The sequence below is a fragment of the Apus apus genome, chromosome 9 (genome assembly GCF_020740795.1).
Source record: "Apus apus isolate bApuApu2 chromosome 9, bApuApu2.pri.cur, whole genome shotgun sequence".
In the NCBI taxonomy this organism is placed as follows: domain Eukaryota; kingdom Metazoa; phylum Chordata; class Aves; order Apodiformes; family Apodidae; genus Apus; species Apus apus.
Window position 1 is genome coordinate 14,574,787 of NC_067290.1, and position 27,858 is coordinate 14,602,644.

Genomic DNA, 27,858 nt, shown 5'->3' on the forward strand with positions numbered 1-27,858 from the left:
GGAAATACTCAGTGGGATAGCCAGAATGAACCTTTTGTATTTTAAACGGTAGTGCTCTCTGTGTGTAATCCAGGTGTTTGTGACACGCAAGATCAGGAACAGTGCACCCAAACTGTGTGCTGGCTAAAACATGAAGCTTCCCAGGGTAAACACACTAGTTTAGAGAAATGGGGCTGCTGTCCCAAAGCTTATTGCAAAATTAGGGCTTTATTGTTTGGTTATTTTTTCCTATAAGCTGCTTTTCTGGTTTGGGACAAGGCAGGCATAGCTGAGCTACTAAATTCTCTCTTGAATTAAGTCATTTGGTGTTGTTGCTGTTGGGGATTTTTGGTTAAAACAGGATTAATATTTAATTTACAGTTTTAGGAATTTTTGTCAGGATGAAAGACACTTTGCTGTAGTGGGCTCTTATCCTGTAATAGTACTGGTCAAAAAGCAAACATGAATAAATAAATAAAAACAACTTTTTGAAGGAACAGTGTCCCCCGGCACAATAAGCTGCAGTGGGCCTGTCAGTGTGTCCTCCATCATTATCTCCAAAGGATGCTGACACAGCTCGACCTGCCATAAGCACTAGAAGAGGTGGCAGGATCCGCAGTGTAAATTTTTGATCATATGAGTTCTAATTCCCAGGGAGATCTAAAACTGGCATTTGAAAGCAGACATTGTGGGAAATGCTGTCAGAGCCAGGTAGAGGAACAGGTTCAGCCAAGGATTGCTTGCCTTTAGGATGTCAGAGGTTTTGGGGTCAATGCTGTTACCTCCAAGATGTGTGTCTGGACCCAGCATGTTTGTCCCTCCCCCAGAGCTTGTCAGAGAAATGACAAAACCGTAAGCAGCTTAAGAGAAGGGCACTGCACAAATGAATGTTCTCGGCTCTGTACACACTCTGTGTGTATTGCAAAGGCTGGGATTTACAAATGCAGGAACTTCAGTTTAGTACAAGAGCACCAGATACTTTCAGCTGTTATTTAATGTGTCAGATTCCCACCTTGTTCCTTGTGAAAATTAGGGGACTTTTTGGGTTTTGTTACTGGTTTTGAAGATTTTCTGCACAAAAATACTCATGTTTTGCCTCAGGTAGGTAGATGTGCTTTGTGCTCAGAGAGCCTATCTGAGACAAAAAATGAATGCAAAGAGCAAGAGAATGTATTTGCTTTTTGCTCCTCAGCTGTGGTTATCTTTGTGTACAGCGAGGCTATTTGGTACTTGGTCTGGTGCTGGAAAGGCTTTTTCAGAGTTTATGGTGGGTGAAATCAGCAGCAGGTTGATGTAATGCCTTATTAACCACAACTCACACTGGTTTTTTGAGGTCTTTGCCCTGTTGAAACTTCTTACTGGTTGCTGGTAGAACAATGAATTTTGCTAAGAGCATAAACAGACTATATGAAGTGATGACCTCAAAAAGGCATAGCTTTCAGTAAGATATTGATTCAAGCAGTGACTTGAAAAATGTGGGGTTTATCCTAACATTTGAACTCTTCCCAGTGGGAGAATGTTTGTAACTGAGACATGTAGAACCAGCTAACTTCAAACAGAATATTCCTGTCTTCTTCCCTCATCTGTCATCCCTTCCTTCCACGCAACGCTTATTTTGTAGAAGCTCATTCTTGTAATAGTTAGGAAGAGTCATAATTTCTTAATGAAATTCCTTGCTTCTCACACACTCCGTAAAAAATAGCAACCCCTTCAGTAGACATCTGTTTGGAATTTTTGCAGCATTTAATAGTTCCAAGAATAAGGCCATAAGTTGTCTTCTGCTAGCTTTAATGTGCTAGCCACTGTAGCAACTGCTTGCTTGCCATAGACTTTTGTGTAAGAGTTACATGGAAAGATGAGAAATCAGGCTGGGAACAGGAGCAACAAATTGATGTGAGTATATTTCTCAAATTATAAATACATAAGAGAGCTGAGAGATTTAGAAGTTTTCTGAAGGGTCTGGCCCCCAGTGATTATGAGCTGGGAGTTGGACTATACCTATATATAGAGAAGGAAAATACCACCCAGGACAAATAAAACAGCAAATACAGGCAGAAGGAGAGTAAGAGCAAGCTGCTGACTGCAGAATAGTGTTATTGAAGGTTTGCAACCTGTGAGCTTGCAGTACATACATGTTTCCCTGAGATGGCCACAGTGCCAGAAGTCAAACCTGAGAAAGAAAGGTTGGAAATAGCTGTGTTCTTCTGGGATTTCATTAGCCCAGAATAAGTGAACTAAATCCGGGGACCAGGCCCTTTAGCAGCTGAACTGCTGAGAGCCTGGCAGGGAAACCGGAGGCAGAATAGCTGCAGCGTCACATCACATGGCAATACACTACAGATCTGCTTCTCGCTTCGTTGAACTACTTTTTATCCCTTCGAGAAAGGACTCGTTAGCCCGTTTAATTATTTTCCTAACCACTAGAACTCCAGATGCCATTACATTATGTAAATGACAAATGTATTTTTAACTTGTAAAGCATGTGAACTTTAAGCTCTTTCCAGTGATACGAGTACAGCTCCATTTCAATGCATGACTCATCTTCACATGTAGGAAAAACTCAGCATTTCACATCCCTGTAACTACACTCCATGCACCAGTGATGAGCGACAGTTGCTGTGGGAACCATCACTTTTAATATCCTGGCTGTGCATCCAAAAGCTTAAAAAAATACTGCTTATTTGGCAGCAAAGGCTGCCTTTAGTACCAGCACCCACTGTTTTGGTAACTAAAGGATTGTAGCCTGTCCGGTATCGAGGCTCAGCCCTTCGCTCCATATCAGTACTGTTTAAATCAGGTTTTAGAGGGGACGTGTCAATTCGTTTCCCCTTCCTAAAGGGGAGCTGGGGGGGCCGGAGCGGTGGGTGCTGCGGGCCGTGCTGCGCCTCCCGCCCCGCCGCCGCTCGGGCGCGCTGCGGGACCAGCCCGGAGCCTCCGAGCCAGCTTCGTCCCACGCTACTCCCCCTCTAGCAGGGCCGTTTACCCAAATAAATGAATAATGTGGCCGGTGCCTCAAAACACCGCCCTACGCTGGGGATGTGTTCCCACCACTCGTTCGTCCTTCCCGGGGAACCTGCCGCCGGGCACCGCCCCCTCTGGCCCCGCAGCCGCGGGGTGGCTGGAGCGGAGTGAGGCAGCTCCGGCCGGGGCCTCGTGCTCCCCAGGCAGCCCATGCGGGGCCCGGACCGGCCAGACCCGCGGAAACCCCCGGGGTCTGGGCTGCCCGCGCCCAGCTCCGGGCTGCCTCCCCTCAGCGCGGGAGGAGGCGGCGCGCACCTGCCCCGGCCGCCAGGGCGGGCCCAGCCAGACGCCGCCTTCCGGGACTCCGCACCGGGAAGCCTCGGCTGGGGCCGCGCCGCCACAGGCAGGTAACCGTCCTCCGGCGCTGGAGCCCCCCGCTACCGCCCCGCCGGGCCCCCAGCTGCCGCTGCCGGCCCCCCCCGCCTCCCCACAGTGCGGGCCGTGGGGCCCGCCTCGCCTGGCTTCACCGCACCTCAGGGTTTTCCCGCCTCGGGGCTGGCCCGCTCGCCGCCTCACGGTGCGGGGGGCTGAGGGAGCCGCCCCGCTGCCCCTCAGAAAGGGAGCCGCTCCCTTGCCCTGTCTGCGGGGCAGGCCCCGGGCCCCTAGCCCTGCGGCGGGAGGAACGGCCCTGGGGCTCCTGGCGGCGCCTCGCCTGCTCGTGGCTCAGCCGCGTTAACGGGGCTCGGAGGCCCTGGCCCCTGTATCTTGCCTGGGCTGTGCTTCTGAGAGGCCGCAGGCCCTCTGGTCCGATGCGGGGTCAGGCAGCGGCTTTTGGAGCCGCAGTGTTGCATCTCTGTGTACAGGAGTTTTGGGGTGGTTTGATGGTCCCCTAAGTAATGCCACACCTGTCCCTCGCTCAGTGGACTGGGGCCGTTTGGTAAGTGCCGGCCCAGTGTCAAGTCCAATGCTTGCCCAGGCAGTGCTGCTGTGGGGTTCAATCCAGGTATTCACGGTTCACCTGCATAACTTGGAGTGTCAGGATGAGGCAGGGGACCGTGGTGGAGATTTATACGCAAAACCTCGAGGGAGCAGGTTGATGCAGATTTATAAGCTCCTTGAAGCTGAGGCTACCTCTGTTCTGTTGTACAGAGTTTAGCTGAGTAAGACTTGTAGTCCAAGAGTTAGTGCAGATGCTTTTTGCAGTAAATGCAGCAGTTTATAACTGTGGACTGATAGTTGTGTATATTGAAACTGGTGGGACTGGTCTGCAAAGCTAAACAAAGTGTGCTTTCCTGAGGTGAACCTCTGCTTTTGGGCTTTATAGTGCCGGATCAGCTTGTCAAGAAAGGACGAGAGACAATTGTTTAGGTGGGAGAACAGTTAGTCATATCAATTACTAATACTTATTTACATTTTTACTCAGGACTACATGGCGAGCAGATGGACTGTTTGAAGCACTGGGTTTGATCGCCTCTGCTGACTGTAACCCACAGGGAATCTCTTAAGTATCTCTGTCATCTGAGGTTTTCCCCTGATATGGAACAAAGTGAAGGTGAACAGGAGTCTCAGCCAGAGAGTCATGTGGATAGCAAGAGCAGTGTGAAATCTTTGCCTGGGGGAGCAGCTCATGTCAAACTAGAGATAAAAAAACATGCAGTTACAGATGACTACAAACTCTCCAAACGGGTGTTAGGGTTAGGAATCAATGGCAAAGTACTGGAGTGTTTCAACAAGGAGACAGGCCAGAAATGTGCTTTGAAGGTATGTAGGCTTTTGCTTTTTTTCCTTATTTATGGTTTGGAGGCAGGAGTTCACTTCCAAAGCCCTGTAGAAGCTACTTGTTCTGTCACATTTCACAGAGTGCTGCATGAGGAATTTCACTGTGTGGAGATGTTTACTATTACTTAAAGCTTTGTAGTCCAAACTTGAGTCTTTTCCAGAATATTCTGCATCAGTTTCCAGAGGAATGTTTCAGCTGTGAAATTCTCGTGTTCATATTTAAAAGACAAAAAACGGGGGAGGGAACAGTGTCTTGGTGTGTTCTGTGAGAAAGCTTGCTAGATTTTGAATGAACATGTTATGCAATACTTGGGAAGGAAACTATTTTGGATCTTGTGCAATGAAATAGGCTTAAACTGGGAAGTATTTAAATGTTCATTGGTATTCAGGCTTTTCTCCCTTTGAAGACTTTTCTTAAGGGGCATTTCTAGTTGTTTACTAGCTGCTTCTGTTTATTTTTGTGATTCATTTACAGAAGCGTATTACTTGGGAAAGCACTAATTACACCAATATTGGCAAGTAAATTTAGTAGATATTTGTGGTGATAAGTACCACTTAAATAAATGGAGCAATAACTATTAATTAGAAAACAGAAAGCTTACCTGCCTTTTGCTCTGCAGCTTTTAAACTAGAAGATTTCCCTGATGCTTTTAAACCACATCATTAGAAAAAAACAGCTCAAATGAGAGCCAGAGTGGTTCTGTATGGTAAAACTGAAAACCAGCTGAAGTAGTCATCATGAGAATTACTTAAGAATGGTATGGAGTCCTTGCTGGTGTTAGTCTGATTATCTGGGATGTCTGGGGTACCATTTCTTCTCTTAAACCTCACATTCCGTGTTTGCTGACAGCAGGACAAATCTGCAAGTGGTCAGCTGGAGGATCTGCCAAAATCTGGACATGGTCTTACCTTCACCAAGCTAGAACTGCTATCCCCAGCAAAGCCTTTGCATTTTGATGGAGCAAACTGGAAATATCTGGTAGCTTTGTGTATTGAAAAGATTTTTAACAGAGGAACTAGAAAAGCTTATATACAATAATATGGTGATTAATTCACACGTTTCCAACACTCTTGTTTTCTTTATCACACTGGTTTTTGTATTAGCTTCATGTAACTGATTCAGAATTCTGTTTTGCACCTGCATAGGATTGTGCCAGGTTTATTACAACTCTGAGGTGATCCATTAATCAGATTCTTTTGAAGTGCTATCAACATTAGTTTCTATACTGAGCATTCTGTGATGAAAATGAGTTCAGAAGCTTTGCTGCTGGTTATAGACCATTCATACTTCAACAGTCTTGCAGTCATAAGGGCTAGAAACATTTTAAAATAGAAGTTGTCATTTCAGAGCACAATCCAGTGAGAGCAAGAGTGTTCAAGAGCAAATTCTGTGGCTCTGGAATCGAGTAGGAAATACATTTCTATAAATACTGAAAAATAATTTTTAAACTCAGAGTTGGGAGGGGATAGGAGAGAGGTAAAGCTGCTGTACCCTGACAAAGTGACTTCTGCCTGATGGGAAGGAGGAACCTCTAGTAGATCTTCTACTATCAGTTTCTGATTAGCACTGATTTGAGTTGGCTTTTTTTTTCAGAACTTTAAAAATATATCAGGACCAAAGCACCACCCCTCTTCCCAAATCTGATTTTTGTCAGTAATTGGCTAATGTGTCGCTGAAGTTACATTATGTATGTGTTTGTCATCCTCCATTTCCTTCCCCTCCCCAAGCTGTGGAATGTGTGTGCTTTTCTTCTGAAAGGGGCAGAAATATTAAGATGTTTATGAGTTCTCTAGGGACTTTAAATGGCAGATAATAGTTGACTGCTTGTGTGTATGTATTTCTCATCGTTAGGAGTTTAAGTGCTGAATAAAAAGTTAAATATGCAATTAAGTAAAACTGCCAGCAGCCCAGAGAGAATCCACTATTCTCTCCAAAGATGGTCTAATGAGAAGATTGCCCAACAAGGAAGGATAAAAACTATGCTTGGTTAATTGGCAGGAATAAAAAGATCTTTTCCTAGCCTAGCCCTAAAGATATTTGCAAGGATGAAAATATTCAGAGGAAGTTTTTCCCTTTTTTCTTGTGAAACCTGAACTGAGTTACACAGGTCAGAAAGCTGCTCCAGCTGAGACTTCAGAGCAAGCCATCCAGTCAAAACAATTCTGGAAAAGGGACAAGGAACTTGAAAAAAAAAAATAAATCAGAAACAGCTTCAGGGCAGAATTCTCTGGGGACCATAGGGTCTTGGCATTTCTTGTCTGTTTCTGCTCGTACTTCCTAGGTGTGATGGTGGGGTTATCATTCATGTACGATGGAGGCTGATGAAGCCATCACAGGAGAAACAACTAGTCTGATGGGTAAAGAATAACGTAAAGATTGAATTGCAAGTTGAACAGGAAAAAAAGGCCTGCTGGATTTTTTTTTTTTTTTTTTTTTATTGTGGTTTTTTGGTGGTCTTGTTTGGTTTTTTTTCTGGAGAAAATGTTCTCTGTTGAGATCCATGTGTATTTATGGACAAATACTTCAGGCATGAGTATTCTTGCTGTAACCTAGTCCTAGGAGAGGAAAAACATCACTCCTGCTTCTGAAGATGAAGTGTAATAGTCTGTTCCCCTTCACACCAAACTTGCCCATTAAAGCAGCTTCTGACTTGGCAGATGGCACTGCTTTCTGCCTGCAGGTTTTATTTTGTACAGGAATGAAGCCAGCACAGGCAGGACCTGGATAGAAATTATGCAATGGAAGGAATTTTTAACTGAGGTACTCAAGAGAAAAGGGCTCAAACTGGCAGAAGCATTCATCCCCAAAGCTGTGTGTTGGTCAAGCACCACATACTGTAGTAATTGGGAGGTCCCTGTTGTCTTTAGTCTGTGTCCATAATTGGAACTAGTTGGAATGTCACTAATCATTTTAGGGTGGGAAAACACCAGACATCCTCTCAGAGATACTGCAGGGCTTCGGTTATTTTCCTAAGGTATTATGTGGCTTAGTTTACTCTGCTTGGCATTGTGATTTGCTACACACTTTTACAATGTACTGTCAGCTTTGTTTCTGTTAGATAGAAATGCCACACACATTGCTGTCCGGCTCCAGAAAATCTAATCTGGTTACTCACTTAGACACATAATGGCATTTTGGCTGAACAGCACTGTTTCCAAATAGTGAGAACACAGGGATTTAGAAAAGTAGAAGCATAAACAAAACTGCTGTGCAGGACTGTGGCCTTCTAGAAGGCAACTTTGTTTTAGTCTCTCACTCGCTTGCAAATAGCAAACCTTCTCAGCTCACTTTTGATACTTGATCCTGAAATAACAGTCAAGTGAAGTATAGTCAGTCTTCTATTTTTATCTCTTCATTCCCAGCCTGCCCCCTTCTGTTCACTTTACCTTTTGGGGCTGGAATTTAACATCTACTCCTTTAACACTGTCTCCAGCCTGAGTGTTGTCTGCTGGTTTTCACACTCCTCCTTGTTTTTAGGGAGAGGAGGAAACAAAAATAGCTGACTACCTGTGGGAATAAATGTGGATTCCTGGGACTTGCCTTCTATTAAAAAATTCCCAACCCACAGTTCCTTGTTCTTCCTTTCTTTTTTTCCTCACTTCTCTTTACGTTTGGTTTTGGAGGGTTTTTTGCACCTATTCCTGGTAAGTGGTGTAAAAATATTTCAATGCATTTGATGAGCTACTTTATTTTTGTGAAAGATGGTCAAAAGGGCTCAAACAGAGTTGGGATCAAGAAAAGAGAGCTAGAGAGCTTTCTGATGGGATATGAGGACTTCAGGATTTTGGTGGATGTTTCAGGATGTAAAAAGAGTGTTAGACGTTGTTGACATACTCCTCATTTTCAGGAAGCAGATGTTGTTTCTTTTCCATGAGAAGAAAAAGGAAAAATCAGCAGAGCACATAAAATCTCTTGGAACTTCAGGAAACAAAGGGCATTGGTTACAAGAGTATTGGTACTTTTGACAGGAAAACTCTCATGCATAATAGTACAGAAGCTGTATAGAATAGTGCAGAGTCATCTGAGACTTCTAGAGTAAGGTGGAGTATATATGAATGGACTTGCTAGTTCAGAGCTGTTATCCTCTAGAATAAATAGTGAGTTAAGCCATGACGCACATCATGGAAAATGTTCTGTGCTGCTAAGTGCCAACAATACAGGGTACGTAACTTGCTGATATGCAGACAAATAGGTGAAGCCCAAATGTTAAATAAAGCAAAAAAACAAACACAAAACCAAACAGGCTCCTTACCTTTTAGATTTAAGGGACTTTTGGTGAATGATATAAATGATAATCATAGGGTTGGAGGCTCTACTGTTATCTGTAAGACTGTTGACTTACCTTGGTGCTCCAAAGGAAGGAAAGCAAGTAACAAAGAAAGTTCTGCAAAAAAGTAATTTCAAAAGTATTTATTGTAGACCCCACATTGACTAGACAGAGAATATTTTCTGCTTTCCAGAGTCACTGTGGAGAAACACAGTCATTCTGCATCACCTTAATTTAGTCTTGAGCTATGTTTCTGCCTCTCACTCGATTTTAATGTTTCCAATTACTTTAAATAATACTACATCACATAAGCTAATTGCTGGATAGTCTGTTCTCAGTTAGTGTTCCCTGAAGTCAGGTCAAGATTGCTCACAAATGGGAGACTGTGCCTTCCGAAGGATTTGTTTTGCAAGCTATCTAAGTAGCTGGTACTTTTAAAATACCTGGTTTATTGCCTGAAATCAGAACATGAGCCAGGAAAATAATGCAGCAGTGGAGAAGGCAATAAATACAGTGAAAATAAAGGGGTTTTTAGGCTGATGATTGGTTGTAGAACAGAAAAGCAGAATAGAAACAAGCTGCTTAGGTGCTACAGATTACATTTTTAGAGGGAAATTATGCCAAATGACAAAAGAAACGTCATCGTTTTTAGAATAAGGAAGAATAATGTTGTACTAAGCTAGAACTGTGGTGGGAATTCAGGGGAATCAAGCGTAATTGTTGGTTAGGTTTTGTGCAGGATGAAGGAGCTCTTGCTTACTAGAGTGATTGTATATTTCAGGAGGAAATTAGCACTTTCTAGTGAAGTATTTTGTAGTTCACACTTAGCTACCATGTTTCCTGCAACCTATTTATACTGGTTGATCTCCTGATACAGTAAATTCAGTGTCAATAACACAGCTGAGTATGAGTAATAAACTCCAGGAGCTCTGTATTGTAGATCAAAGCCAGATACAGTGTAGAATGAATACGAGTTCAGAAATTTTTTATATAAATGGCAGCCCCCTGTGTATGGAGGATTACCTAAAATATGGATATCATGAGACTGGTCCTTGAATTTTATCCTTAAGTGTCAATCTTGGTAAGTATTACATAAATATGCAAAAAATACCTAAAATAACATTCAGTCGATTAAAAACTGGGTCGTTTCTACTGCTACAAGAATTGTTTTTAAACCAGTGAGTCATTCAAGACCTGAGTCTTTCAACACTTCCTATGTATTTGGACCACAATGGCACCTTCCAGAATTTCAGTTGGACTAATTAATTAAAGTGGACTTTATAACTTCACTTGGAATATTTTACATTCTTGACTGGTATTTGAAATGCAGCAGATAATTTTAAAAAAATTAAAGATGGGCTTGATCTGAAATAATAAAACCATGTGTAGTAAATTGTTACTAATTTCAATGGCAAGTTTGTTAAGCCTACAAAATGCAAACAGAAAGGTATATGCTATGAACTATCAACTCATCTTGAAAAAAACAAAGCCATGTTGATGCAACTTAACACCTTCTGTGTTCTCTTGCAGCCTGCTAGCAAGCTGGCACAAGTCATACCCTGAGCTGTGTAGCCGCAAAGCTTGGGAAGATCAAGGTGTGTTCCCCTGCCTTTACTCAGGTTCAAAGATCTGAGAAAGTATTGTAGATACGTGTCTCATTTCAACTGCAAGGAAGGTGCTTAAAGGGAAAGCACAAGTGCATATCAGTGTGACACGACTAATCAACTGACACCCTTGGACTAGAAGACTGTTCTCTCTGTCTCTCCCTCCTATCTTTAGAGTCTAAATTCTCCTACTCCATTTAACTAAAGTTCAGTCTCACCAATTCATGCAAGTGTCTCATTACAAACAACTGGATTTTGCAAATCAGCTTTAGTGCAAGCAAACCATAAGCAAGAACTGTTAAGTTCATTTACAAGACAAGCGTGCTTCAGTCTCATTTACTTGTTGTAATACCACCTATTGAGATGCCCTAACTGGAAAAACCTAATAGCATCTTTTATAATTTGGGAAGAACCAAGACCACACCTGAATGTCATGGTTTGCACACTTTTTTTCTTTACTGTATTTTGTTCTGTCTGTGGTAGTACCCTGTGTAAGAGCAGCCTCGTCTGAGAACAAATGACTTCTCATGATAGCTTGCTGATATTGAAGTCTCAACAGAAAAAAGATATTCATGCTGTGATAATTTCATGGGAAACATAGAGAAGGAATTGCTGTCAGTTGGAGCAAGAGCCAATATGAATTGAAGAAAGTTAACAGATTCACCTCTTGCATATAAAGACAGTTTTGTGTTATCTCTTAACTGTCTACACTGTTTTTCTTTCTTAAAAAAAACCAAAACAAACAACCCAAGATAAAATAATGTATTTATTTACATAATCATATGCAACATTTTGCATCCCTAAACGTTTTTGCAGTTACTGTTTGCCTGACCCTGAAAAAGCTCCCATTTCTCATATGATGTGCTTATGTTTCCTTGTTACAGAATTTTCCACATTAAATATGTCTTTAGAATGCCAGACTTTAGGATCATGTGTAATATTCTAATAGCAACAGCAGAGCTGCCTGCATACTTGTCATCATCCCTTTTGGGTACAGTGGAGTCGTTTGAACTGTTTGCTTTGTGACTCTTATGCTGTCACAAGACACAGTGACATTCATGGAGAGGAAAGTGGCAGAGATGTGGCCAGTGTTGGGGAGTAGATGCCCTGTTTGCTTAATTGGGAACCCGTGAGAACTTCTTTCCGTCAATGCCAGTGAAAGCTGTGCTGAGGTTTGTCTGGATTAGAGTGTATAAACTGCGTGGATTGTGGCATTTTACACAGACTTCCTAAGTACTTAAGATGATTCAAAGCTCTGTAAATGAGATTAAGCTATAACACTCCAGCATTTTAATATCTCAGGAGTGGAGGGGGAGAGAATTCTTGCTCAGCATGTAAATCATGCATGGCCTCTTAGTTCCTGAATCTTTAGCAAATTTGCACAGAAGCTTCATAGCCTGTTTTAAGAGAAAAAGCAAATAAGCAAATACTAAATTTTTGTAAAATTAATTTTTCCTTCAGAAAAGTTTGCTTGCTGAACTTACTTCATGAAAACAAAATGAACCACCCTGAATGTGCCATCTTTAAGAGTAATTTCAGATGTTCTGGCTAACAAGCCAATCCTATTAAAGTTGCACTGTTCACAGGTCTTAAGTCTTGCCAGTTCAAACTCTGGCTTTCTTCCATGGGCTTTTTCCCAGGATTTTTTTTCCTCTTCTTCTTCAATACTCTCTTAAGTGCCCTGGCATTCAAAGTAACAGGTCCTGAGTCAGCCAGGGCTGAGGACAGAAATATTAAACCCATTGTAAGCGAAGAGCTCAGAAAAAATCTTTTTTGTTTGTTATTTTTGATGACACTTCTGAAATATATAAACTATTTGGAAATGGCAGGGTGTGGAATGACTCATGCCTTTCATCCACTGAACTTTCTTGTGTGCTGAAATTTTGGCTGGGGCAAGGATTTTGCCTAGGTGTGAATCAGCTGTAAGCCCTTATGAAAGCACTTGAGTAGTGATTTGTAACTGTCATTGGTTTCTTGTACTGTGGGGTGGATTTAATTTTTGTTTTGTTTTCGTTTTCAAAGGAGAGCACTTAAAAACTGGGTAGGGAGCAGCTGCCTTGTACACCTGTGTTCTTCATGGGAATCCTGTGTACTCCCTAGCACCAAATCTACCATGATTTCAGGGATGAAAAGTCCTTAAAATCCCTGGTGTTGGGTACTGCCATAGCTGCCAGTGTTCTTGTAGTTCTAGTGACAAGAAATACTATCAATTACTTGCTTCATTTTTAACCATAAATGCATTAATTTCTTTTTCTTGTAAAGGATTAATTTATCTGGGGGCCTTACTCTGTTTTCCCACATGTTGCTTTTAGTCAATGTGGCTTTGTGAAAAGCAGTCTGGTTTCCACAGCAACGGAGTTGTTAACACCAAAGATGTCAGTGCTTGAAGGTAGAGAGGGGAGGGGGCTGCATTTTCTGGCTCAGCTGCCTTGCCACGATGGAGGCCCTTGCTGCAGCCACGCTACAGTACAACGTCTCCATTGTCTTGTGAAGAGTAAAAGCCTTTAATTTTCTTCTTCTCCTTCCCTTCCAATCAATTTACAGTCAAAATTTGACACTTGGGAGGGTGACGGGGCTTGATGGCTCCTTGATGCTTAGAAGCTTCCTGTTCTTTCAGGCCCACTGTTCTGAAGGGTGCTGCTCTCGTCTGCTTTTTTTAAGAGTTTTTTCTGTGAACAAAATAGCACTTGCATACATGTAAAGCCTGTAGTGGCGAGTGTGGGATAAAGGAGAGTAGAGCACTGTTCTCTTTGACCTGTGTTCAATGTCTGCTTATGAATGATAACATGAAAAATTATCAGAGCTTTTACCTTGCCCAATAATGTGAAACTTGCTCCAATTAAAGCTGCTTAAATGTGTTCTCTGGGGCACCCTTTCCCTTAGGGTGGGGACTAATCCTTGCTCCAATTGACCTTGGAAAACTGCATTGTTTAAAAGCACTTTCTAATACGTAGTTAACCTGTGAAATTCGTGGCCTCGGGAGCTGAGGGATGGTGATGCTGTGAAGATTTTGAGAGAAAACAGCAGTTCTCTGAGTATGGCAAAAGTGAAGAGAACCCCTGTAGTTTCAATATACTGTACAAATTTGAATGAGATGCTCTAGATCCTGTTGTTATAACTTACAGTTACAAAACTGTCAGGATAGGTAATGAAACTTTGAGCTTCAGAAGGCATCTTATTGCTTCTCTTGTGGTAAGTGTATTGCTGCCTGAGGTGTAAAATACCTTCCCGCGCAAGGAGAAGGAGGTGGAGTTTTGGCCTCGGCTTTGCAGATTGCTGTAGCTCTGGGTAACATCCATCACTTGCGTAAGAGTTTCAGGTAAGGGTGTGTCTTCCTGGGTGAGTTATTCTTGTCCAAACTAGGGTGTAAACATAAAGTGAAATACATTTTTCACAATTGCTATTCGTATTTAGATGTGTATTTGGACTTGTTGTTTTTTTTCCTCTTAGAAAGGGCAGAGCAGGAAAGCACTTTTACCAGACTTGGCCTATGGAAACGCAAACAGCATAATGTTGTTGAAACTTCTTTTCTTTCAAGTTCTGCTACTTATTTTCACCTTTATATAGAAATTATGTTAAAAAACAACTGCAGAAGAGAGTTAAAACCAGAAGCTGAAACTTCAGAGAAGTGGGAAGTTAATGCTTATAAATGGCTCAAATATGTGATGAAATCATGTACCTAAATGCAGGTATGGTTTTAATTCAGATTTTTTATGTCACTTCATGACTTTTAAAGAGTAAGCTTTGTATCTGCAACTTAGAATCACAACCTGCTTTTGATATCCTGTTGTATTCTTGCTGTTTACTTCTGTCACTTTCTTAAGAAGTATCTGGCTCTGCATTGGGAGTTTGTGGTACAGGAGTCATTCTTAGAATGGGCAGAATCTCTGGAAGGTTGTGTCTTGTCTACAGGAATTAGGTGTTTTGCCAGGTTTATCAGATTTAATTGGATGCTTTTTCAGTTGATTTCCTTTATATTTGGAAACCTACAAAATAACATCTCACAGGATTTCTGGCACCAGAGTGCAGGGAAGCAGACTGACAAAGTGAGAATGGTAGATGAGGAAAGGTCAATCAATTTAGAAACATTCTCGGTTCTGGTGGATTGGTATCAGGTGGAATTTTCCTCCAGTCTCTCAGCTCTGTAGTAGCTTTTTTCTGTTTCTGAGATGCTATGATTAAAAGCCTCTTGAGGGTGGAGGAAGTGCAAGAGTGACTTTAAGTTCCAGTTGCATTTCAGAAACCCTGATTGCCAGGCACGCCTGTTTTGGCAGGTGAGTGTGACTGCCTTGACTTGGGCTGGGAGTATGTATCTCTTATTGAAATATGGGATATGACACTCAAGATTTACAAAAACTAACCTCTTACTGCAGTAGGGAGGAGGAGAAAACATCAATAAACATTACTGATAAAAGACTTTATCCAAGACCAATTAATTCTGAATCTTTCCTACCTCTCTGCTGTCTGAATCACTGTTGTGGAGGTGTGAAGGAGGGCAGATGACTGCAACGTTGTGTTTGTGCGTGAAAGCCAAGTCTCACAGGGCAAATGTGGAGAAAGTTCTCGTAAGTGTTGGTTAAATAAAACATCCAACACAGCGATAAATTTTTGTTAAATCAAAATATCCCAAACTGGTTCTTGGTATCTGTGATAGTCTTGATTTTTGGCATATGAACTAGTAATAGTAGGAATGTTTAATTGAAAAGCTAAAGCAGGAGTTGCCTGCATCTTTCAATCAAAGAACATGTTTCACAGGAGGGTAGTTTTGGAGATGGGGAAGGGTTTGACCTTGGAACCGGGGTAGAGTCAGTGGGAGCAAGGGTTGTGTGGCAGTCCTCTGAGGGTAGGGTGGGAAAGCATCCATGACACTGCTGAACATGAAGTTTCTCATGTGTCATCTTTCCCACCTATCCCAAGCCTCAAAGGTTGTGGGGAGATAGGTATTCTCTGTTTTTGTTTACGTGGACCTTCTAAACTCAAACACCTGAGCCCAACTTAGTGTGCTCTGACTTTGTATTGCGTGCTGAAGGACTATTTTCTAGCACAAGTCATGTATGTTCCTGGTACATTTTCTTCACCTCTGTTTCTTGAGGCTGCTCTGATTCAACACAACAAAATAATGATTTTTGTCTTTTAAAATTGATCTACTGACCTGCATTTGAGCAAATTAAAATAGGGATGATTTGGTAGGGGAAGATATTGTTAATATCACTGCTAGTGATTGGTTTATATTAAAAATGAATAACACTAACATGTACCATCTTCACGTAGTTTCCTGCTGTGTAGTGAATTACCAGGAGGCAACTGCATGCCATGACTCCCTGCTTTACATGCATGAGAGCATTACATGCTTATTCATTTTTGGTTGAAATTACTACTGTTAATATATTATTTATATGACTCAAGGCTCAGTTTTATGATTGCTTCTTATTACCCGCAGGTTCCTCGCCTTCTCTGAAGGACAATATCTTTCAAAGCTTCCTAATACATCAGGTGTTTGGTTTTTTTTATGAGTTTACTACAGTAGAGCTCTCTCAATTTTGACTACTTAACTTGAAACGATTCGAAGGAGGAATGACTTTTATAATGTGGTGACCCTACTGAGACATCAGGCTTCATTGAGTTCCGTGTTCAAGCCTTCAAGTAATACTTAAAGTTTAATTAAAACATAAATTAACTTTAATCAATATAATATTACACTTTCATACCACATGTAATCTAAATCTGCAAATTATTAATCTAAATACCATATACTTTTGGACCGTAGTAAATCTTCAGATTCCTATGCACATTTTGTTGCATGATCAGACAGAAATCTTGGCTAATGTTTTGTATTTCAGCTTGCATCTGCATAGATTAATTGGTGTCCCTGCCACAAAACTCACAGGAATTTTCTTCTTTTCTATTTGCTTTATTAAAATGGGTTAATTACACTTATTAAGTATTTTCCTAAACAGATAAAAAGATTCCTATACAGATATTGAGCTGGGTGTTAGTTTGCATTGGTCGCTGATTGCTGCCACTGAGACATCAGGAGCAGTGATCTCTTGTGCAGTTCAGTATGACTGGTGTTACCATTAATAGTTTGTAGCTGACTGCTTGTTTTGTAGGAAGTATTTCTAGGGAGTCCCAAATCAGTATTCCTGGGAACTCTGACATCCTCCTCCATCCTTGGGAGAACTTCATCTGCAAATACTCATGGTTTTGTGCTTTCAGTCAGTTTATTCCACGCTTTTTAACTTCTTTCTTCTGTGTAATCAGGGCAGAAGTTGATTTCCTTCTCTTCCACTCCCACATTTTTCTGCTATTCGTTCTCTGGAAGAATTACATTTTAACTGCTAAATGTCAGTAAATGTAATTTTTTCCTTCCACCGCAAACCTTCCATGTTGTTATTAAAATTATCTGAGGTGAAAGTAATCTGTGAGGCATACATCACTCTTTGCAATTTTTCCCTTTTTTTCCTCTTAGATCCATTTAACATTCAATAAATAGAAACTGTACTTCCAAAGTATTATTTAATTTGCTGTCAATCTTTTCCCAAACTACTACATTTGGAGGTTTTAGTATCTAATTTTTCATTTAATAAGGCATAGATTGAAGAACAAAAAAGAAAAATTGTTTTAAAAATAAACCAAGTATTTGCATTTGAAGTTCTTCTGAGGCCAGGTAGAAGTGTATTATCTCTCTACTCTGTTTTTTCCTTTGCAGTTGATAAGGTCCGCAAATAGTTATTTTTTTAATGATTCCTAATTTTTTTTTTAACTAGTCATAGAAAAATATAAGCTCTGTTATTTATATGTTTCCTTTTTTTGTAAAATCATAGAGCTTGTTAGCTCAAAATAAAATACATTGTTTTGGCCTTTTTGCATGTTTGTGGGAGTACATAAGAGCCAAAATTTGTATTATCTAGAAAAAGGGAAACAAACATTAATTACTGGGAACTGTAGCCAACTAGATGCTTGTTAGAAACCACAAGTATACAACAAAATCAGACTTGTAGGATGAGTAACTAAAACAACAATGTTAGGTTCCCTTTTGCCTTTTTCCTAAAAAGTCTGCTGGAGTTTGGCTTGAGTTAGGAACTTGGTTTTGGCCTCTCACTTTTTTCAAAATAGAAGTCAGTAGGCTTTTACCATTTTCAGGAAATACTCAGGCTTCCATGCATAGTATACATCAAGGATATAGGCAGAAGTAGTCCCAAACTAGATGGCATGCTACTTCTGCAGTTCAACAGTCCTGTACTGCATTTGAGCTTCTGATGACCCTACAGGAACCCACGTTTCTGTGGTTTAACACCAGCCCATGAGGTCTGCGTTCCAATTTTCAACACTTGCATTTTCTTTTCTGTCCACACAGGGTTATTATTTACATCTTAAAATCTTCCAAATATGTGATTTGGATGTATGAGGATTTTACTCAGCAGAATATACCAAAGTTTACCTAGTTACTTTGTTGGATAAAATGTTCCTATGGGAGGCTTGGAGGGGCTATGAGGTATGTTTACTCAGCACTTCTACTGTTTGGCCAGAGTACTTTTTACATGCAAGTGTTACTTTTACGTGCAATTTTTAAAGGCTTGTAGAGCACTGGGAAGTGTTCCCTGTGTTTGCTTTCCACCAGGCTGTACTACAAGCGTGTGTGTTGCACCATGGCTGCCTGCCTGCAAAGCTGTTCTGCCCCAGGCAGGCTTTGATTACACAAGATCAAAGGAGTATTCTGGGATGTATCTGTTCTTCCAATGCACATGCTCTCCACTAATCTGAGTTTTGCTTAATACATTGATGGCATCCTGGAAGGCTTACCTGACTTCCTTACCACTTCCTGATTGGCTTCTCTGGTGAGATGACCCAGGTACAAGAGCGAGAACAGATTAGTTGGTAAGGATTATATGGGATGACGACCCCACAGATGATAAGGATGTGCCCAACTCAAGCTCATGCTCAAGTCCTTAGCATGAGGATTGTAACCTGAGGTTGAATGCAGGTATCCAAGGCTGTAGTCTCCCATAACCTGAAGTTAGAGTATCTCATTCTGTGTTAGCAGTAATGATTGATATGGTGTTTGTAGTTGCTGATTGAACACATGAAACAACTGTTAGTGCTGCCTTCCAGGAAGCTTGGCTGCTCCAAGAGCTTCCCCTCCTTCATTATCAGCTTGCTTCCCCTTTCTTGCTGTTGAACTGGGGTCTTTCTCCTGGAGCAAGAGGCGTAAGTTTTATAAAAAACCTAGTATAGAATTGGCCAAATACTCTTGGGCTTCTTCAGCCTGCCTATAATTATTTTAAATTATCTTCTATTCTTAAAATGTTAATTGTCCTAAAAGTAAGGAAGCGTGAAATAAATATCTTCCAATTTCACCCATTTTATTGTTAGTTTGAAATGGGAGAATAGGAGGCAGCAAATTACTTATCCATACACTTTATATCGCAAAGAAATAAGGCATGCGGAAGTTTAAGTGTTGCTCAGTGGAACTGAGGAAAATTAAAACAACAAAGCATACTGTGATTGAAAGCCATAGAGGGGAAAATTGCTCCCCTCTTTCGTTGCTGAAAGAGGGGAAAATTAGATAAAATAATCTAGGAATTCTTGATTTTATTATTATAATTAAACCAAGATCAAAGTGGCAGAAAATCACCATTTCCAGTTATAAGTCTAAAAGAAGAAAACTGTTCTGCCTACATAAAATGCAAATTGTTTCTAATTACTTGCTTGTTACTTGGATTTGAAGTTTATCAAGGGGGGAATTTTGTTCTAGGAGCGTCTTGCTTGGAGAGGAACATTGTACAAGGGCATGGAGTGATAGGACGAGGAGAAACAGTTTCAGACTGTCTTGTTTTCTCAGGCTCTCTTCTGAATCCCCCTCATGCTGCATTTAGTGAGAGTGTGTGCCCCCGAGGAGGTTTCTTGCTAAGGCAAGAAAACTATTTCCTTTGTTTTGTGATAATTGTTTTTAGAAATACCTCCCTTAAAACTGAATAGAAAATGGTATTCTGACTGCATGAAAACTTCTATCAAATACAAAAAACATGCATTCCCCACATTTAAAAACACCCAGAACTTAAAAACTCCTCATGAGAAATAAGATTAGCCATATCCATCCCAAAATAGACAGTGGTTCCCACTCAGCTGCAAATCTGAGAAATTCAGAGCTACTTCCCTACTTTGCTAACTTGTGTTTCAGTAGTGGAAGCTGAGAGACAGCACACAGTAGACAAATAGAGTTCTCAGTAAAAGCTGTAAGGGCTCAGGTGGTGAAGTGGAAGACCCTGATCTAATTCAGTTGGAGCAAGACTGTGGAAGTGGATTTTCTGTGCCCACACTTCAGAGACATATCAGATGTTGGTTATCTGATAAGTAAATTCAGGGTCTTTTGATGGTTTTGAATGGTGGTGGGTCTGGCCAGGACCTAGGAATGCTTTTCTACCAATCTGTTGTATATTTTCAGGTAGAAAATTTAGTTTTGACTAAAATAGTTCTAATCTTGCAGTTGGAGATACAGCTAGGGATGGATAATTAGGAATTCTGGCAGAGCGCCCCTCATGTTCCAAATATCACAGCTTCTTAGTTTAGAATAGTCAACTGCTAAGAAGAAACTGAGACTTCAGGAGCTTGGAGGTTTGAAGATTTGAAAGAATGCCTCCAGGTTCTGCAATAGTTGCTGTCATCATTTAATATTAAGAAGTGTTTTGGAAGTGGTCGCATTTGACCTGGTTGAGCTTGTTCTGTGTAGTTGTATGATGAGAACAATGTATCACTGTCACCATGTTCCTTCACCAGACCTTCAGGACTTCTCCTCCCTTACCCAAAGTAGAGCAATGAGAGTCAAGAAGCTTGTGATAGTAGACATGCTGGGGTGCTCTTCAGAGCTAGTCTCTTGATGGTTGTGAGCAGCCCTTACAACTTCAGTTAGTAACTAATGGGAGGCAGGAGGGTCACAGTATGTCAGTGAATCTGCAGAAATAAGCTCCTTTCATCTCATGACACATGACTATCAAATGGTGAAAACAAACCAAGAGATGGTTTCTAAATGTTTCCAAAGTGACCACTATTTGGGAAAGAGTTGCATGACCATATTTAAATAAATACAGAAGCCATTTTGGCCATGAGAGGAGGATTAAGCCACGAAAGTTGAAATGACCACCACCTGACAGGTCTTGGATAAAATCCTGCATATTAAACTGGTGTCATCCAGGTCTTGTGAAGTGCTGCATGATGTTGAAAATCTGCAAATTTTCCTTACCTTTCCTATCTCCACTTGGGGATCTGTCTTCCTGACTGATGGGAAGAGCATCATGGCTGAGTGCCTTCTCCCTTTGCCACTGCCTGCTGTGAAGTGTTGAATCAGCTCTGTTGAGAGACCAGCAGCTGCACAGCTCAGACAATCTGTTTCTCTTTTAACAGGGCTTTAGTGCAGGTATGTTTTCCTGATTCCCTGATGTGTCACATCTAGGAGAATGACACCGGATGGCACATTGCTTCTGGGAAATAATCACCTCGGAATTCATTAACGCTTTCCTGGGGCAGTTCTTTTCACAGTACTAATGCTATTTGGAGTCAGGCAGGTGACTTTAGGGCAGAAAGAGCTTCTGAGTCCCTTTTCTCCATTGTCCCACCTTGCTTACTCCCTCCTCTCCTTTCCCCAAGCCCAGACTCCACTCTTTCAGGCATGCTGACTTGTGGAAATTAGCCAACGTTGCAGCATACCACAAGCAGATACTGCTGCAGGGAGAGCAGGTGGGTGAAGGACAGTGTCTTAAGAGAGGGAGATGAATGTATGGTTCAGCTTGGAAAGCTGAAAAGGATTGAAATTCCTCAAATTATTTTTGTTCAGCAGTGGTTTTGCTACATCTCATTTTTCTGACCCCTGTGCAGTCCTCAGCATGGTGCCACTTCAACTGAGGCATCAAAACCTTGGACTTCTAAATATTATTTGGATCCTCCTCCTCTTCTTTTTGCATGTGTGGTCATGAGGCAGCCAATACAAAGCAGGAGCAGAGAGGAAATCTGTTCATGACTGTGAAGGAAATGCTCTTGATTTTGGCAAAAAAAACATTCTTCCGTTTAAGCTACTCTGTTCTACCTTTGTGGTTTCTGACTTCTTTCTGTCATCTGGTTGTAGGGAATGTGAAGTAGTTCTTTCTAACACCTGTCAAAGAAATGGACTATGGATGTTGGAGAGGGAGCCCTCTGTTCCAACCTCTAACTCCACAGCATATCCTGGTAGTGGGAAAATTCTTAGAGGGAAGTTTGATGGCTAAAAACTGGAAAGTGGGCAGCAAAATGGAAATATGTTTCTTGCCCTTTAGAGCTTATGGAAAATAAAGTCAGTTTGCTTGGAGTAGCTGGGAGCAGGGACTCGTTGGGGGCTAGCCAAAGAAGAAGAATGAAGAATGGGTGCTGCGGCTCAGGAGGGGTTTAGATTAGAAGAATGGAGCATTGATGTGCTCAGGGGATCTTATTAAAGGCAGCTTGTATGGTGTTCTTGAAGGTTTCTGAAAGGAACTGGGAAGGACTGTTAGGCTGTGTATGAACTGGTGGCTCCCAGTTCTGTTCTAGGAAATGTGTGTTTTCCAGCATCCTGGATATCAAAGCACACTAAATCAAGAAGTGAGCCCTGTAAGGCATTAGCTGCTCCAGGAGTTTGCTGTGGGGCCTGGGAGAAAAGTAATGGTTTTGATTGCTAGATTCTGATGCCATTCTGGCAAAGCAGAGCTGTAACCCTGAGTGGCTAAGCTAGTGCACCCAGCAAAATGAATCAGTGAAAACTGCAACATAAATAGCAGTTTTACTGCACTATCACTTGCTTATGTTGACTCCATCTGTTGAATTCCCCCTTCCCCTTGTTTATTTCCTTTCTTTCCTTTCCTATGTAATAATTTACTTGACTTTAGAATATATATTCAGACAAAATAAACACAAGAAGTCTTGGGAGAACAGTTTACTTTCCTCTTTCTCCTAATGGCTTCCTTTGCATTTCTAGGCTTTGCTGAAGGCTGCACAGTTTTGTTTCCATTCACAGTCATGCTATTCTGTCGTATCTTTGCTGTCCACATTAAGCAGTTCCAAGGATCTTCATGCCTGATGGACCTTTAAACTATCAACCACTGAGCTATCTATTAAATTGTTATTTAGACATAGATCTTGCTTCCAAATGCCACAGCAGAGCTTGCACAAACATAAGTATGAAAACATTTATAGCAGAGATGTGCAGCACTAGAGGAAGCTCATAGATGTCCTTGCTGAAGGTTTTGGGGCTTTGTTTTATTTTTGAAGACAAGTCAAGTTCTTGCAGGTGAAAGCTTTCAGGACTGAATGTTTGATCCAGCTAGATTCTGAAGACCTGGGTGAAATCTCAGTATCTCCTCTGGGAGGGATATGAGGTACAGTTGCTGTCGGTGCCACGGCTGTCTGGGATTTAGCAAGTGTGCCCTTAAGGTAATGTTTAAAAGATGTAGATGAGCCCTGTGGAATAGAATATTTGAGGAGTTTTTTGTTTATTTCTGGGTTCTTGTGTTTGGATGATGTAGGAATACTTGAGATTAACAGTGCAACAGAAGAGAGAGAAACTGGTTGGCTGGGTAGATTATGTGGCAGAAAGCACAAATGTGGGTGTAGAGAAAGGAAATGTGACAAAACAGGAAGAACAGCAATATATGGGAGAGAACTGGCCTGGAGTGGCATATTGCCAAGCTTTGCATGCATGGATGACAGTCTTAAATTCATGTGGAAGTTGGGGGGAAGTCAGCTAAAAGGGAGTTTAGATGTGTGGGCAGTGGTATGAGAGGATGGTGTCTTCTTTCTGCGTTCTGTTGCCAAATGGTGGGGCTGTAGAGGAAAACATGGCTGCAGTGGTGGGAGAAACTCACTCAGGTGTTAACTGTCAAAAAGGGGCTGGGGTGCAGAGCAGAGTGAAAAGACACATGCATGGAAAGTGTGGGCAGCATAAATCCCATATGCACCCCAAGGAGCCTCTGAGTTCTGAGGAAGGATGTCAAAGCCTTCCTGGCAATTCTTGAATTATTTAATCTTCATGACTGCAGTCATATGTGCAGGAAATACAGAGAAAAAGGCTGGAGGACAGCATGGACTTCTGTTGGAGCTATTGTTATCTGTGGTTAATGAGGTCAAACATGTTGCTAATTTTTGCTTCTACTTTGTTCAGTATTATCACTTCTGTGTTAATTTTGATACTAATTATTAGTGTGAAGACTAGGAAAGAGAACATCCAGCTTAGATCTTCTCAGTACTTTTGTTTTCTGGTCTGTTTTCTGCCACATCCTGCTCTAACAAAGGTGTTCCATGCCTTGCTAATCTTGATGTTATTGTCCAGCTCTTCCACACATCTGTACAGTCCTTCTCTGAGGAAGAAGATGATGGCTGTGAAGAGCATCTCAGCATGGAGCAAAGTCATATCAAGGTCCTAAAGACCAAGGATCAGGAATTTAAAGAGTCTGAATGCAAATCCTGTGGCTTGCCTATTCATCCTACATTTCTGCCTATCCCTGGATAAGGAGGATGTTTTAACGGGTGGAAAAAACCTCTAGAGCATTTCACGATTTTATTTCATCTCAGATGGTCATAAAACAATATTAAAGATTCAAGGAAGGAAAGGATGTTCATGGTGTGTTTGGGTTTCAGAAAGGACTTTGCAGCAGGTCTCCCCAGATGCTGAATGTTGACTGCAGGTGTTGGATGCAGTTGTCAGTGCTGGCTAAACAGCAATGTTCTGTGGTAGTTCTCATAAGGAGGAGGTAGAGAGAGGGGCTGATCTCTAGGCCTTCTTGTATAAACAAGCACTTGAGGATGTTCTTGTCTGGTAAGAACATGTTGGTGATGCATTTTTCTTTTAAAATACAGTTGCAATCCTGTTAATAAAATAGAAGCTACATGTAGCTGTTTTGTAGCCTGTCACCACTGAGTGTACCTGGAATCTGAAGGTGCCAGTAAGAATTATTTTTTCCATCCACACAGCAGAGCAAGCGCAGTGTTAAAAAGTAATCTTATCGTTGTAGCAAAATGCAACATTGTGCTTTTTATGTAAATCTATATGTACCCCATAGTATTAACATACAGTCACATACTTTTGGCACTGCAGTTCAAATAGATTTATGTGATATTATCAGAGTATTTATCAGGACAGTAGCTTTTCTTTATTTGCATTTTTTGTTCATTTTTGTGCCTGCCTTTGGTAACCTTACATGTGCAAGGGGGTACCTTTGAAATGTGTACTGGCCAACTGCTTTGTCATTCCATTGTATTTGCCATATCTCCACTAACATTTATGAACAAAGACAGTTGACCTTTGCAGGGTGAATGGCTAGATGCATGTGTAATTAGAGAATTAATAGTGATGTGTCTCATTTATTTACCTCAGCTTATAGAGTCTTACTGAGTGCCTGCTGGTGATTTGAATACTGCTCCCAAAATACAATTCAGAACCACTCCAGAGTTATTTTTTAGAGACTTAGTTAATTCACTGCAGGAAAGAGGCTTGGAGCAAAATAATACTTGTGTGGTGTGTGCTTTCTGAGGATGGAGAAGCAGGAGTGCTCAAAGAGCTACATTCTTCAGCAAATTTGCTGTTTGTCCAAGTGCGCAAACTCTTACCGAAGGGCACATCACTCTATTAACCTGTTATTTTTGTCTTTGTCCATTCTACTCTTTCTCCTGTTTTCCCCTGAAAATGTGTGCTTAAGAAATGTGAAGCCTTGTGTGTCAGCAAGGAATTGGTTTCAGAGTGTGACTGACACCACAAGCCAGCAGTCCGCTGAGTCCTCTTCATTCTCGCATGTGCTGGCAAGATAACAAAGATCTGTTGCAGCTGTTGCCATTTCAGAGGGTAAGATGTGTAGAGATTGGAAGAGCAGAGAGAAGAAGTTGATTGATACTCAGTACAGTGAGTAAAACCCTGATACTCAGTAGGTGAGTAAAGGGATTGGATACCACAGGCAGGAGTGTTTCAAAATCCTACTAGTGGACTGTGCTCTCTTAAGGACTTGGAGAAGCCCACCCCTGGGGCTGGCTGTCTATCTGAGCACTGATGGAGATGCCAGTTAATGCTAACTGTGGTAGCAGCTTGGGCAGGAATTGGAGATGACTGTTGCAGTGAAGCCTGCAAGCATATTTGGTGTCTGATAGCCTAACCTGGATTTGAAATAAAAGCAGGAAAGACAAAGATTTAGTGATGACCCCACTACCTGTGCCAATCCTGGTTTTATCTGTTGTCTATAGACAGATGCTTCCGTACTAAATAATTTGAGCAGAAATGTGGGTTTTGTTTTTTTGTGGGTTTTTTGGGTTTTTTGTTTGTTTCTTTGTTTTTTTTTAATTTTATGAAAAAAAATCAATGCTTTCTTTGAGAGATGCATGTTTAGATTTGCCTGCTTGCTGGGCTGCCATTGCAAAAAGACATGTGCTTCTTGTTGCAGCTCAACTGACTGGCAGTGCTGATGCGTGAAGACAAAAACCTTGATAATTTCAATTCCTTCAGTGTTCTAAGACAAAGGATGTCTTTATCCCTTATGAAGAGATCTAGAAACAGATAAAGGTTGTTAACACTGACTTAATAGATGTAGTGCAAATAATCAAAATGTAATAAAGGACAAAATGTCCAAAGCCATAGTGGTAGCTCTTTTTTTGTCGTTGTTTTTTTCTTCTTTTTGTAGCATAGGGGAGGGAGGAGATGAAAGCCTCCTTTAGCCATCAAGCCTTGGATAAAGAACAACTGGAAGAGCTGCTCTGCAGGAAAAGGTGTTACTGTCTGTGCATTAGTGTGAATTTAGATTCCAAGGCTTATTTGTAGGATTCAGCATTTTTGTGAACAGCCACATGCAAAGAGGAATGAAAGCAAAAGTTGGACATTTACTCACTTATGCCTGAAGCGAGATGTTTTTTTCCTCAGATAGAAAAATAAGTAAAGCTATATTTAAGTTCCTATATATCGATACTACATGTTGAGGACCCTTAGGACTGCAGGGTCTCATTTATGTTTTAAAAATGAGAAGCCTTCCCTTGAGGAAGATAGCACAGAGATTATAAAACTGATTGTCTATTGAAGAAGAGTTCACACTCCGGCATTGCTGCCAGTAAGTAAAAGTTCCTTGCAATGTCAGATGCTGTTTTAATGTAGCATGTGCAGTAGGTGAGAACTGAGCCTGTAACAGATCTAATCCAAGCACCACAACTGGTTGGAACTAGCATGAATTGCTGAAGTTTGAAATAAGTGTAAAAAGCATATGTAGGGGGTCTAAATCTATGTAGGGAACAGACAGCAGGTGTAATAGCCTGCTTGTGCACTTGAAAGAGGAAGTCACAAAGAAGTCATTACTTCCTGTCCTCAGCCTGTTTCAGACCTGTGCCCATGGATATCTTCTCTCTCTGTTGTTACAATTTCAGAGTCCAGAAAATCACTTGCTGCTCCCTGGAGTCCTTAGAAGGCTATTTCCTGTATAGATCAGACCATTAAGGTATGAGGGTTCCTGCAATCCTTCCTTGCTTACACAACACTGAATCAATGGAAAAGCAATTAGAAGATACTGTGTCACTTTTTAGTCTCCATTTTTTTTTTCTGTAAAAAAACTGCACAGGGAGAAATTTCACAGAGCAGGCCTTCCAAACTGGAGATTAGAATTTGTTTTGGAGGTGCTTGCTAACCTGAGTTAGATCATTACCCCAGTATTTAGAGTTCAGGCCTCCTTCCACTCCCAGACACTGAATTAGCAGGGCATTCTGGAGTGGCTTCTGGCATCTGCCCTTTTGTTCCTCCATGGACAGAGCACGCTCCATAGCACAGCTCCCTTTCCAGCTTTTTCAGATCTCCAGAAGAGTATTGTGAATCGCTTGAGGTTACGGCTCTAGGGTTGTTGTACTTTCTTGCCTTCCATCACCTCTGTTTTTGGTGATCTCCCAATGAATAACTGTTAATTCATCTGCTTTTAGGCAGTACTTCAGTAAATGGCTCAGTTTTGCTGAGCTTCAGCAAAAAACCAGTTTCCTACTGCACAGCTCTTGTTCCAAGCTGTGTTTCCTGACCATGCACATGGGCATCCCCTTGCTGATATGCAAAAGCTGCTGTGTGTTGTACATTAGATCACTGATCTGGTTTCATGAAAAACTGGGACTAGGGGCATGTTTCTTGGGTTTGTTGTTTAGAAGTTAAGTTGGTTCACAAAAAATCCTGCCCACAGCCCATTGTGACAAGCTGTGACTCAGCTGAACTGTGTGGGAACTCAGGGAGATGACTGGGACTCCTTGAGCTGATATGTTTG

At 41.4% G+C, this 27,858-nt stretch overlaps 1 protein-coding gene across 3 annotated transcripts in view; it reads left to right on the forward strand.

Annotated features, from left to right (window-relative positions):
• The window catches only part of MAPKAPK3 (MAPK activated protein kinase 3), a 112,640-nt gene that overhangs the window by 66,790 nt on the left and 17,992 nt on the right, over nt 1-27,858 (forward strand). For 2 of the 3 annotated variants that reach the window (XM_051627532.1, XM_051627535.1), the window contains exons 1-2: nt 3,108-3,347; nt 4,364-4,701. The exons of the other annotated variant lie outside the window; for it this stretch is intronic. In XM_051627532.1, the coding sequence (XP_051483492.1) occupies nt 4,477-4,701 (225 nt within the window). In that variant the 5' untranslated portion in view covers nt 3,108-3,347; nt 4,364-4,476. Of the gene's footprint in view, nt 1-3,107; nt 3,348-4,363; nt 4,702-27,858 lie in introns of those variants that run through there. 3 annotated transcript variants of the gene reach the window in all.